The 13,345-nt window shown below is 34.0% G+C and overlaps 1 protein-coding gene across 2 annotated transcripts in view; it reads right to left on the bottom strand.

Annotated features, from left to right (window-relative positions):
* The window catches only part of LOC124369880 (histone lysine demethylase PHF8-like), a 60,256-nt gene that overhangs the window by 36,223 nt on the left and 10,688 nt on the right, over positions 1 to 13,345 (bottom strand). For both annotated transcript variants that reach the window (XM_046828018.1, XM_046828017.1), the window contains exons 3-6: positions 6,843 to 6,960; positions 5,942 to 6,102; positions 2,605 to 2,746; positions 1,238 to 1,439 (exon numbers count right to left, since the gene is read on the bottom strand). In XM_046828018.1, coding sequence (XP_046683974.1) covers positions 1,238 to 1,439; positions 2,605 to 2,746; positions 5,942 to 6,102; positions 6,843 to 6,960 — 623 coding nt within the window. The remainder of the gene's footprint in view (positions 1 to 1,237; positions 1,440 to 2,604; positions 2,747 to 5,941; positions 6,103 to 6,842; positions 6,961 to 13,345) is intronic.

Genomic DNA, 13,345 nt, shown 5'->3' with positions numbered 1-13,345 from the left:
CAAAGAACTGTATTGCTCCTCAACAGTAAGGGCAAAATTAACCCTCTCCCGCTCGCATTGTTTCCAGGCGCTCACGGTGCTTCTAACCTCAATTAATTCGCTCTAACGGTCGCACTCGGTCAAAATACGCGGCACCTCTACTTACACACGTTCTGTCATTGTAATTAACTATAATTATATATATTAATTGTTTTACTATATATTGGTTCAATGAAGTTGATTGTACGAGACCAGGGAGGGGGCACACGGACAGCTGGGCGCCGGTGGCACGGGGTTGTTTGTTGCGCAGTTACTTGGTGAAGGTCATTGTCTGGCTCGCCGTCACTGCCACTGCCACTGTTATCACTCCGAACTACATCCTCAATGCCACCAACCACTTCACAAGGCTCTGGTACATCACTACACTCACTTGAATCGTCGCAATCAGTACTAATAACGAGATCGATTTCATTGTCACAAAGTGTACGACTACAACCCGCCATTGATTCCGCACAACTAATATAAATAGCAAAATAATGGAATAAATCTATTGTAAAAGTAAAGTAAATGGTCTCCTGATAGCTAACAACTCGTAGTAGTACAAAATATTGCTACTCGAGAGCAGCACTTATCGGCTCTAGAGGGTTAAGCAGTGCGTGCCGATCTGTGCCGTTTAAGCTGCAGTGGCTATGTGGTGGCCGTGCCGATTCATGCCTTGCAAGCGGGAGAGGGTTAAAACACTGAAGTTATAGCTGACAACATAACTGGTGAGATGTTTCCTTGAGGAAGATTTGGACAAGTTTGCCCGCCCACAACATAAGGAGTCTAAATATTGCTTGAAACTATGTTGAAAATTAGTTTATATTATATTTTCTCATGTGAAAATAATTTTATGTTAATAGCACTTACTTTCTGGATATACTTTGTAAATTTTATTAATATTTTTATTTGTTACTAGTTGATGGAAAAACCAGCAGGCCTACCTTGAAAACTACTTTCTAGAGACCACTGATTGAAAAGACACATGAAAGTAAACATTTGTTCACATAATTAGAAATTTTCGATTGCACTGCAATCTTTCAAACCAAGTAGAGAGCATTCAAGTTGTCTGCTCACTTTGGGTGAACAGACAACTTGTACGTAGTTTTCAAGGTAGGCTTGCTTGCTGTTTTGTTATCCCTGGTTTTCAGCCCTGTTAATTAAATATTTTTATTTTAGCGGTACTAAGCTGCACATATTAGATGCATTGAAAACTTACCCTCAGGACATGGTACCATACCGAAGTTCCTCCAAAATCAATGTGGAAGTCTGTGTAGGAGTCTTTTACTCCAATGAGACAATACTTCTGTACCTCTGGACGTTTGCACACCGTCTGTAGAGTGCCAATGGACATGGGCCACACCGTGTTCACCCAGTCTAACTTGCGCGCCACTAAAGGAGCTTCCACCAGCTCACTCAACCTGCAGTTTAATAGCTCAATCAAGAGATGAATACGGTAAAAGTGTTGATTCAAAAAAAAAAAAAAAAAAAAAACATCATGAGCGTCTTTATTCAAATGAATATATCAGGGACTGGATTATACTAGACACTTCACTGTCATTTAGTATTAGGACTCGTCATCATGGTTTCCCATACAATTAATGCTAAAGTATTCGCTAATGCTCAGCCAAATCCCATGGAGTGACATGCACTATCATAAACCTCAGTGCTGCCAATATACAAATTAAGATTTCTGGATAATTTCAAGTCTATAGGTCAATTTGTTTTCGCGATATTGTGCGGACAGACAGACAGAAATTACATTTTTCCAGCCCCACGAGTGAATGAGCTTTAGCCAAGAATATGTGAACTATATTTTAGTTGCTGCCTTAAGAAACAAAAAATGTCACAATAGTTAATAACATTCTTGCAAGTAATATATTTAACACATTCACTGCTGAAAAATATATTGAGACTCATCAGGAGTGCTAAATTTTTATTGCTTAAAAACATACCTTATCATGATGTAATAAATTCCAGAAACAGCACCAAAAATAATTTTAGACATCATATTTTTGGAAAAACTACGTCATCTTTTGTGTCTGATTTTTATGTAAATATTAATAAAAAATATAACAAACACAACTCTATTATATATAACCTATTCTAAATTTTGAGTCAAATTATTTATTTTCAATTTTAACAACTGTGTAAAAACCTACATAAAAATATAAAACATCTAAAAATACCAAAATAGATAAAAATTACGTTTCACTATAGTCAAAATAGTTGTAAGTAACTATTATTATATTGGTTTGGTTTTTATTCATTAAAAAAAATTATCAAATAAAAAGTAGCATCTTGATTTGTTAAAAACTTTTAAAAGCTGTCAGAGTAAATTGAGGTATTAGTATACTTCATTGTATTGTCCTCCCAATAAAGGCTATGTTGATCCTGTATTTTCCTCCCAATAAAGGCTATGTTGATCCTGTATTTTCCTCCCACTATAGGCTATGTTGATCCTGTAGACACTTGAGCATGTTAAAAAGAATGTAGGCAACAGTCAAGCTTATTTTAACTGTTCAAAACCAAATCACTTTGAATAACATAGCTAAGTAGTAGTAGGTTAGCAAAATTGCAACCTACTTGGTAGTGGAGAACTCCAGGCTGATGAGATTCAACACTCTTTGTCTCATTGGATTGTTGAAGTAATTGACAAAGTCACATACTCTCATTCGGATGTCGGCTTGGCGAGCGACATCAATCACATCCACTTCTCTGTCCGATCCTGGAGTGAAACAAAGAAATGGATGAACAAACGTTTTAATTAATGTACGTTTTGACAGATGATATCACAATAATATCATTGTTCTGTTCAGGTTATTCCATAGATGTGTCGGTCGAATGAATTGAATTGGACCATTGCATATGGCAGCATTCTAGAAAACTTGAAGTTTATTCCAACCAACTTTCGGAAATACATGAACCAGTTTCAGGATTCTCCCTCAGTTCCAGCTGTCAGTATTAGTAATATTTTATAATAAGTAATATTGTTACTGGTGTTACTTTACTGTGCTGTGCACAAAATTTGGAGAGTGTTTAACATACATATATTTTGATAAAGACCAGTAGCACAAGAAATCTGAGATGGTAAACACATATAAACATAGGAGTTTGTAACTCCTCTCAAATTGGGTAATATCATTCAGTCAGCCATTAAGAACCTAAAAAGTTAAGTTTGTGGGTGACAGTATTTCTTTGCTTAACATCAAAGGTATATCAATATCATTGCTCCTATGCTTACGTCATTTTTCACCTAGAGTTTATTAATATGAAAATTTCTTTCCATCTAGAAAAATGTGATAAAAATGTACATTACAAACAAGTGCCACTGAACTCTAATTTTAACACTTTTAGTGCCGGAGAATAATAAAAAAGTTTGTTTGAAAAATACCAGAGATTTCTCTCAAGGTACTGCTGAAAAAAGCCCAAACTATTTTAGTATTCTATAAATTTTAATACAACATCCATAAAATAAAAACGGTTTTAGATAGGCTCTTAACTTCTATTTTATTTTCTTTGCAGCTAAATTGTTTAGTTAAAATATGCTTATACTGCTAATTTATTATACAAAAAAACACGAACGGTACATACAAAAAGTTTTGTGGAAAATGTTTCCAGTTTCATATGCAAAATAGCTCTTGAAAAAAATCTTTCCTCAAAACAACTGATACTATGTACAAAAACTAAAATTGTAAACAAAAACAAACCACAAATTATTTTACTATCCACAAAACTGTAAAAATAACACTACTTTTTTTGTAAATTGAGTTTTTACTTCTTCTCGTAAGCCTGATCTATACACCCCCTACACAGGCAAAACTTAAAGCTCTGTTATAGGAAGAAAATATCCTAAAATTTGGTAAGGAATACCAAAGAAATGTATTGAAAAATATGGGATTTAAATGGCTCAGAACTCAGTCAAAGCGTAAAATAGTAATTGAACAGACTCATGTAGTAGGTTGGTGAGCAAACTATTTACGCGATATCCAAAAACTGAGACATGAGAAGAAAAATATAGTGTACATAGACGAAACATACGTTAACAAGTCGCATGTTAGTGTTGGCAGTCTCAATCCGAAATCAGAATAACGAAAGATGTTTGAAAGGGCCCAAGATTATAATAATTCACGCTGGAGGTGAAGCAGGATTTTTTCCAAATGCCTTAAGAATATGGCAACCTGCCAGTAAGGAGAAAAAAATCAATGTGTCTCTAGTCTATCACAATTATATGGACCATAACAATTTTTCAAAGTGGGTCAACGAACGCTTAATTCCAAATCTCCCTGAAAAAAGTGCGTTTGTTATTGACAATGCAAGCTACCATAACAAGGAAGACTACATATAAACCAAAAAGTGCGACGTTACAGGCCGAAATCCAAAACTATTCACCTGGCACGGTATTGAGTACCCACGACTATGACCAAGGCTTAGTGTTAGTCAAATCTGCTTGTGTGACAAAAAAATATTCTGTTTATACATTTGTTATTGATGCTGGACACACTGTAGTTTGTCTGCCTACCTACCATGCAGATCTGAGTCCAATTGAGTTAGTGTGGGGTGATATTAAGGACAGAGTCGCTGAAAACTTTACCAAGTTCAGAAAAGACAGTTATTTAGTGAATATCCAGTTGTGAAATGGTGGAAGTGTTGTGAGCACGTCTATAAGATAGACGATGCATAAAAGCAGACAGAAGATGTCATAGATGAAGCAGTGGATACATTTATCATCTCTGTCAACAACGACTCATCGAGTTCCGATGACGGCACCGGCAGTGATGGTCGATTGCATTTTACAATTCCACCAATATTGATCACAGCGCAACGGGTAACCATCTTTTATTTAACAAATATAGAAGTAGATATACATATTATTTTTACCTTTCACATTGAGTTAATTTTTCAATGTTTTTATTTTTTGACTCAGTTCATTAATAATAAGGAATTTTTTTCTCTAATCAGTGAAGGCCATAGGAAAAGATCCACATTACTTTGATTAGTCCTACCCTGTCTACATAATCTGTTTAGAATGTTTGTGTGCTTTTTATGTGTATGTGTGTGATTTTTTTATACAGGATTGTGTTTGTTGTAAATGTATGAGTATATGGGCAGTAATGAGCAATAACCTTAATTTAATGTATCAGGAACCAGGAGTCCTTATCTTTTAACATAATAAGTGTATGGACACATGTATTTACATTTATGTGTCTTTTGTTTTAAAAATTTGTTGTGTGTAATTATTTTCTATTACTATGTTTAAGAGGAAATAGGAAAAGAAATACCTTTGTACTATTATTAATTAATTTCATTCTTAAAATAAGCCATCATTAAAATTATAAACAAACATAAATAGATTATAAACCCGGCAATCTCACAAATGTATAATCACAGCCATTGCAACGGTAACTTACCAACAGAGAAAGTAAATTTTGTGCTACAGCTGATTTGATTTTCATTAAAAAATGTTTATAGATAAAATATTAGGAAAATATCATAATATTTGTAAATTTAACAAATTATCTTAGTAAAACAATGCAAAACAACTAAAATAGGCCTGGCATCCTTCAATAATATTGGGTAGAAAATTCCTGGGATTATTGGAAATGACTTAATTTTTGGCCTAGCGCTAAAAGGGTTAAATAGACAAAGGTTGGCTAAATTGTTTTTATAAACATTTAACACATTGAACAGGCCAAAAACCACAAATTGATGTTTATAACTAATAACTTTTATAGAAACAAATGTGGGCACTAGCTTGGAATTTTAAAATATAAATTATGTTAGCATATAAGTATCATTTTTGTTGATCAGCTAGTTCAATAAAAAATGTTCTCAGAACATCTTTTCCGTCATCAGACTACATAGTACTATAGTAGGATTTTGTTTTGGTCAATTTATTTCTTTTATTAATTTTTGAGCTTACCGACTAGAGCTTCTACATCTTGCACAGTGAAGTATTCTGAGGGAACTCTTATGTCCAGGCCATCTTTTTCTTCAACCATTATTGGCTGTTCAAAACCATTTTGGTACAGGTGTGCCACTGTCAACTGGGAACCCGTCAAACGGGTTACAACAGGATCTGCACTGCAAGTGTAAACATACAGTTTAATACACAACACTCAATAGCTTTGCGTGTGTGAATGAAATCACCTTTAAGTGAGAGTGAGACACTTTATAGTTACATCACAAAGTATTGTAATTTCTTCAGAATTATAGAGGATAACTTAAGATATTAGATTTATTTTTTATTTGTGGGCTTTTCGTCTCTAATATCCTTTGGGCTCAGGAAATAAGACCCTCAGCAGTTTTTCCTGATGTTAAAATAACAGGACAGTTCAGCCAAATGTGCTTCGCTGATTCTTCTGCTTCTCCATAGAATCTGTACTCAGTAGTCTGGCTCTTGAATCTATCGTCATCAGAGGCTTCCGAAGAGAACTATGTTCTGTTAGCATTCATTACAACTAGGTCATGAATTGGCTAAGAGGACTTAATTTGGACTTAATAATTCATAGCTCCAGGCCATCAATTATTCTAACAGGAAAACTGTCATTCAACTGGGAAGAAGTTTTTTTTATCATCCAGTCTTACAATGTAAATGTTGAGTTTACACCTTCTTCTTATTGCAAAAAATTGTAGTCCAGTCTTATATTTGAACCAAAATTGAATAAAAAAGAATAAATTGCTTCATACCCTGTATAGTAGATTTATTAAAATTTTATTAAGTGAAATAAGGAGAGATGATGAGGTCAAAGCAGTAGGATAACAGACTTCATGAAAATAGAAAGATAACAATTGTAATAAAACTAATTTTTTGGTAGTTTTACCTGGGAAAGTGCCTTGTCTTCAACTCTTGGATGAACACAGGTGTTCCAGTCTGAACAGGCTTACTATCAGCATCTTTATCTGTGTAGTTGTGCCGGTGCCAGTTGTTTTGTTTTTTAACTGAAAAGCAACACAAAGATCTAATGAGCTACCAAATTAAACTATTTGTATTTTTCAACTATTAAACACATAAATGAAAGTAAACATCTACTCATGGCTATTTATTAATTATTGACAAATTCACCATTTACGATAGTCTCGGAAGGTTGTCCTCTCAGCTCACCAGGCCACGCGCAGTGCCTGGATGTGTTCTGCGTCACTAGTTGACGCTTGCGTAACCATGTAAGCCACTTTAACTCGGATTTAAATGGCAGTATTTGTCCTTCGGCTCTTTAAATGACTGATGTTTAAATTAAATTCCCAAATAACTTATAAAATTTATTAGCTTCACGGTTTAAACTTTATGGATTGTTTATTAATTATTTGCTTTTAAACAATCCAAGTAATATGTAACTTAAGTTATAGCTTGAAATGTTTTAAAAGTTCTTTTTTTTGCAGGATAAAATACAATCAATCAATCAAGCATTTATTGTCAAAACACAAAGGGTATAACAACATCATCAGTTAAAGGATAACAACAATCTACACTAGCCTATAATTATTAAATACAAATACATTTAAAAAATTCATAAACTCTTTAAATAGCCTACATGTTTTCTTTATAATATCAAGAGTAAAGTTTTTGTCATTTTGCAAGACATAAATAAAACAGTGAATATTTTGTTTAATAGGCCTAGGCCTAATTTAAAATTACAGTTTAGTGGTCCAGGTGTAAAATCAACTAAAAATGTATAAAATAGTGATGCCAAAGGACTACAATCAGGTTAAAAGTTACCCTATACATCAAAGTACTCACACTATATAATAATTTTTCAGTTAACCATTACTTAATAGTGGTTTTAAACCTGTTTAGGGACCTGACTCTGACGTCCTTAGGTAATACATTGAATAACTTAATGCCCTGATATACAAAGCTGCATTGAGTGCTAGAGTAATTACATCTATTTGTAAAAATATTTAGCCTATTCCTTGTTTCAAAGCTATGAACATCAGCTATATGTTGAAAAGCATAGAGGCTTTCTTATAATGTACATCAGTGTAGAAAAAATGTACATCAGTCTCAAGTAGGTCTCCAGTATCAACAGAATAAAAGCTTGTTTCCATATTTTGAGCTTCATCTCCACCAAATGCACTAAAATTTTATTACATTGATAGATACACTATAGCAGCTACAGTGACACTGACACTCAGATAAAAAAAAATTCTGAAGGATGTTTACTATGGTATGTGCTGCAAATAGAGAAATACTGACATAGTTACTTATTTGGCCAGTCACAACTGGAATAGGATTAAGTGTTTTAAACTACGTAATACAGTGAGCCATAGGTAGTGGCCTGACAAATTGAATAGTGGACTATTAGGTGTAGCCCACCGAGCTGAGGGACAGGACTTGGTCATAAATCAACAACTTGACTGGCCTGAGGCAGAGAACAGCGATGGGCACCTTTATGACCAGGCGAAGTGAGAACCCAATCATATGAATTTAATGCCAATACCAAAGGGTTAAATAAATAGTTATATATAGTTATAATGTTTATAAATAATGTATGAAAGGAACATATTATGAGTAAAGACAGCCTTTGATAATAGACGTGCAGTGTAATTCATAGGAACATAATGTAACAAAAATAACCTATGTAATCCAAAACAGAAAAAACTTAACAATAACAAAGGCAGCAAATCAAATTAACATTTATAAGGAGCAATAACAATAACAGTAATTGACGCAGTGGTAATAAGTCAACAGCACAAGACGGACAAGTATAACCAGTGCAACTTATAGGTTAATTACAGTAGAAGGATCTTGCAAGAACTTATGCAGAAAAAAACAAAAAGGAGAAAAAAAAGAAGACACAAAAACCAATGTGATCCTCTAGACCAGTGGTTTCTCAACCTTTTCAACGCTGCGACCCCTTTTTTAGGTTGAGAATTTTGGCGACCCCCTTCTTGTAACATCGTAAAGTTAAGCCTTTGTATGCAAAAAGACAGCAATAATTAGTTTTAAAAAACATAAAAAAACACTATTCAAAACTATATAAAACGTTAGTGAGCACTAATTTCTTAATAATTAATAAACGATCCGGTAATAAATGTAACGAAAGTAATTTTAATCATTTTCAATTCTTCAATATCAAAGCAGGCAAAGACTAATGCGCAGTGTATTTACAGAACTGATGCGTAGTGTATTTAAAGCCGCGGAGACAGCCTGACATGGAGCTGCGCGCGCAGCCATCGCACGGCGCAATTCGTCCTCCGACAAGCCACTGTGCCAGTCGACTGCCTCGACGTCTTGAGAAATAGTGCGTACTTTGATCTTCAAATTGAACACTCAAGTTTTAGTATTGATAATGGATAAGTTTTAAAAAAAAAAGCTTCATGTAGCATAAGTAGTTCCGAAGTCTCAAAACCAAAATGCCGAAAGTATGATAATGCATATCTACAGTTTGGTTTTACTGAACTTGAAAACAAACCTCAGTGTGTTATTTGTAGTGAAGTTCTATCAGTTGAAAGCATGAAACCTTAAAAAAATGAAGCGTCATCTTGAACCTAAGCATTCTGCGCTGAAAAAAACAAACCAGTCGAGTTTTTCCAGAGAAAAACTGCTGTCCCTTCGCAGTGAACAGGTAAATATTAAAAGTCATACTGATGTTAGCAAAAATGCCCTCAAAGCTTTCGTACGAGGTAGCGCTAAAGATTGCTAAAGTGGGGAAGCCACATACCATTGCTGAGGAATTAATTATTCCTGCCGCAATCGATATGGTTTCAAATATGATTAATCCTCAAGAAGCTGACAAGCTAAAAAAAATCCCACTATCAAATGACACTGTGTCACGACGAATATCAGACATGGTGAAAGATGTTCAGAACTAGCTAAAGATGCAAATAAAAGAACGCACGTTTTTTCGATTCAATGCGACGAATCAACTGACATTGCTAACTGTGCTCAGTTTTTTGTGTTTTATTAGGTATGATTGCGGTCACTCTATTAAGGAAAATGTATTATTTTGCAAAATCTTTGCCAGACCATGCCACAGGTGAAAGTCTTTTTAAAGTGTTCAATGAGGCAACTGAACCATTTGAAAATTGATTGGAACAAATGTGTTTCAATTTGTAGTGATGGTGCAAGAGCCCTTTCGGGTTAAAAACAGCGGATTGATTGCCAGGTTGAAAACGTTAATGCCAAATGCAAACTGGGTGCATTGTTTTTTTACATAGACAAGCTTTGGCAGCTAAAGGAATGCCGGATGACTTGCGTCAAGTTTTTGGCTGAGGCTATCAAAGTTGTTAACTACGTCAAGAGTCGACCATTGCAGAGTAAATTACTTGAAAACTTATGTGAAGAGGTTAGGAGCCCAGCACAAACATTTGCTATTCCACATCGAAGTGAGATGGCTGTCCCGGGTAACGTGTTGAGTAGGCTGTTTTCATTGAGATCAGAAATGTTGCTTTTTTAATGGACAGTAAACATGAACTTTCCCATTTTTTTCAGCGATGAAAAATGGTTAATAAAGCTTGCTTACTTAGCTGATATTTTTTCTCATCTCAACATTTTTAACTCATCCCCACAAGGACCAGAAACAACTATTTTGTATGCTCAAGACCGAGTAAATGCATTTGTAAGAAAACTTACTCTTTGGAATACAAGAATAAAAGATGAAGACTTTGAAAATTTCCAACTTACTCAAGAATTCAAGGAGTATGTCTCAAGTATTGGTGACACATCCATTGACACATCATCTCTCTCATTACTCATATCATCACAACTTGAAGCCTTGATAAAGCAGTTGAATGATTATATTCCTGTTAAAGATACAAGTGGATCTGTGTGGATAACAAAACCATTTTCCCGAAAAAGGTGTTCAAAAAGCTGAATTGAATTGCTGGCCTCCAAGATGAACTGATAGATATATCAAGTGATCAGTCATTGAAACTAAACTTTTGACGATGTTTGTCCCGACAAGTTTTGGCTAAGTATAAAGAAGGAACACCCAGAATTGACCAAAGTAGCATTGAAGATTTTTATACCTTTTTCTACTTCTTACAATTGTGGAAAAAGGATTTTCCACAATGGTGAATTTAAAAACCAAATCAAGAAATCGTTTGGCACTGGAAAATGATATTATTTTGTGTTTGACAAAAATCAACCCAGACATTCTACAGTTAGTTAATACAAAGCAAGCTCAAGTTTCTCATTAGGTCATTCTGCTGGACTTTAAAAAAAATGTATTTTTTTGCAATGTATTTTGTGTAGTGTGCCTTTTTTTAGAATAAACAAATTTTGTCTCACAACAATAAGGCCTACGTTTACGATACAAGCGGCGCGGCAGGCACCCATCATTTTTAGCAGCGATGTTGAGTCATTTATACCTCCATTTGTTCCTTTTTGTTAATTATAGTTGTATTTTAAAATACTATTGATTAATTGTAAATTGATTAAATATACTTATTGTATTTAACAAGCGGACTCAACTCAGTTTCTAAATAAGTACATTGGTCGCTTCATTTGATATTCGCCGCTCATATGGTATATATGGCCTGAGTTTTTTTCGTTTTTTTTCGTTTATCACTTATCTCGCGGGGACCCCCCCCCCCAGACCCGTCCCGCGACCCCCATAGGGGTCGCGACCCACCGGTTTGAGAACCCCTGCTCTAGACATACCACCAAAGCAACACATGCTGTCAAACACATATGAGCCTTCAAAGGCATGTTAATGTGTGTGTAAAGTGCTTCGTCATAGAGTACAATTTGATAGCGAAGATTCAAGATTTTATTCATCATTAAACATACAGTGATGCAATAGATTTCGTCAATAGCAATATAACACAATTTTACTTTTTCATTGTTTGTTGCATTCTGTTTGTAACTACTATATTTAAGTGCTATATGTTCTACTATATTACATCAACATTTATGAAAATATAAACATTTAACTACCTAATCTGAATTTAGCCTCCAATTCAAAATTAGTAAAAGATTTTGTTAATTTACCATAATCAGTAGCTAGATAGTCGTCAACCTTGTAAAAAACTTGTCGCTTTAACCATTTTTTCAAGCAATTTGTGAATGTATTAAAAGTGACAGTGTGGGCGGATTGTGGAAATTTATTGAATAATGTTTCATGCAAAATATGCTGTTATTTTTGTGTGTAAGTCTAGCAGGTGGTAAATCTAGGGCATAGTTATTTCTAGTGTTATAATTATGTATGTCACATCTAATTTTATATTTATGCAAATTTTCTTTTATGTTTATTAGACAGAAATATATATATATATGAACATGGGAGTGTCATCATTATTAATTCTTTGAAAACGGGAAAACAAGATTCACGATTGTCCAACCCTTTTATGATCCGTAGAGCATATTTTTGCCATCTAAAAACTTGTTCCATATAAGTACTATTTCCCCATAAAGTAATACCTTATACAATCTGAGAGTGAAAAAAAACATAATACGCATTAATCAATATATCACCACTAACACACAGTTTAAGTTTTCTTAGAAAATAAGTGATTCTAGATAGCTTCTGCATAGATATTGTATATACAGTATACATCCAATTTCAAACTGCTGTCTAAGTATAGGCCAAGTAGTTTAATACTCTGCCTCAGTTAATTTAGTTACTGACAAAATAATTGATTCTGTCTTTTTTATTTATACTTAAATGATTTTTACTGAACCAGCTCTCTGCAATATTCATTGATACATTCTGATATACTTGCAATTTTCCAGTATCTTTTCCATTCCAAACTAAAGTAGTATCCTCTGCATATAATACTGATTTGCATGGTATATTACTTGGGAAATCATGTATATGGTCATATCAAACTTAGGAAATAAAAAAATAGGAATGGTCTCAAGACAGATCACTGGGAAAACCAGATTTAATTAATAGAAAATTAGATCCATCATTATTTTGATATACCATTTGTTTCCTGCTACACAAGTAGGATGTCATCAAGCCAAGTTCTTTACCCCCCAAACATTGGAATTTAAAAAAATAATATTTCATGAGAGACACAATCAAAAGCTTCGGTCAGGTTAATCAGAGTAGCACATTTCAATATTTATCTTCAAAACCGCTCAAAACATAATTAACAACACATTCAATGGACTTAATTGTATTCAAGCCTGGTATAACACAAAGCAAATTATTATTTACAAAGAAATTTTATAATTGATCTTTAATACATGCTCCTAAAACTTTACTTATTACGAGGACTAATGATATTGGTCTGTAACTTGTTGGATCAGACTTTTTTCCTTTCTTATAGATTGGTATTACCTTTGTAAATTTTAACACATCTGGATACACACCTTCAGCTAAAGCTCTATTGAACAAGAAAAACAAATGGCTTAAATAGTAAACTATGATTCAAGTAGAAG

This window comes from Homalodisca vitripennis, chromosome X (genome assembly GCF_021130785.1).
Source record: "Homalodisca vitripennis isolate AUS2020 chromosome X, UT_GWSS_2.1, whole genome shotgun sequence".
Classification (NCBI taxonomy): Eukaryota; Metazoa; Arthropoda; class Insecta; order Hemiptera; family Cicadellidae; genus Homalodisca; species Homalodisca vitripennis.
The sequence above is the reverse complement of the archived record's forward strand: the minus strand, read 5'-3'. Positions and strand labels throughout refer to the sequence as shown.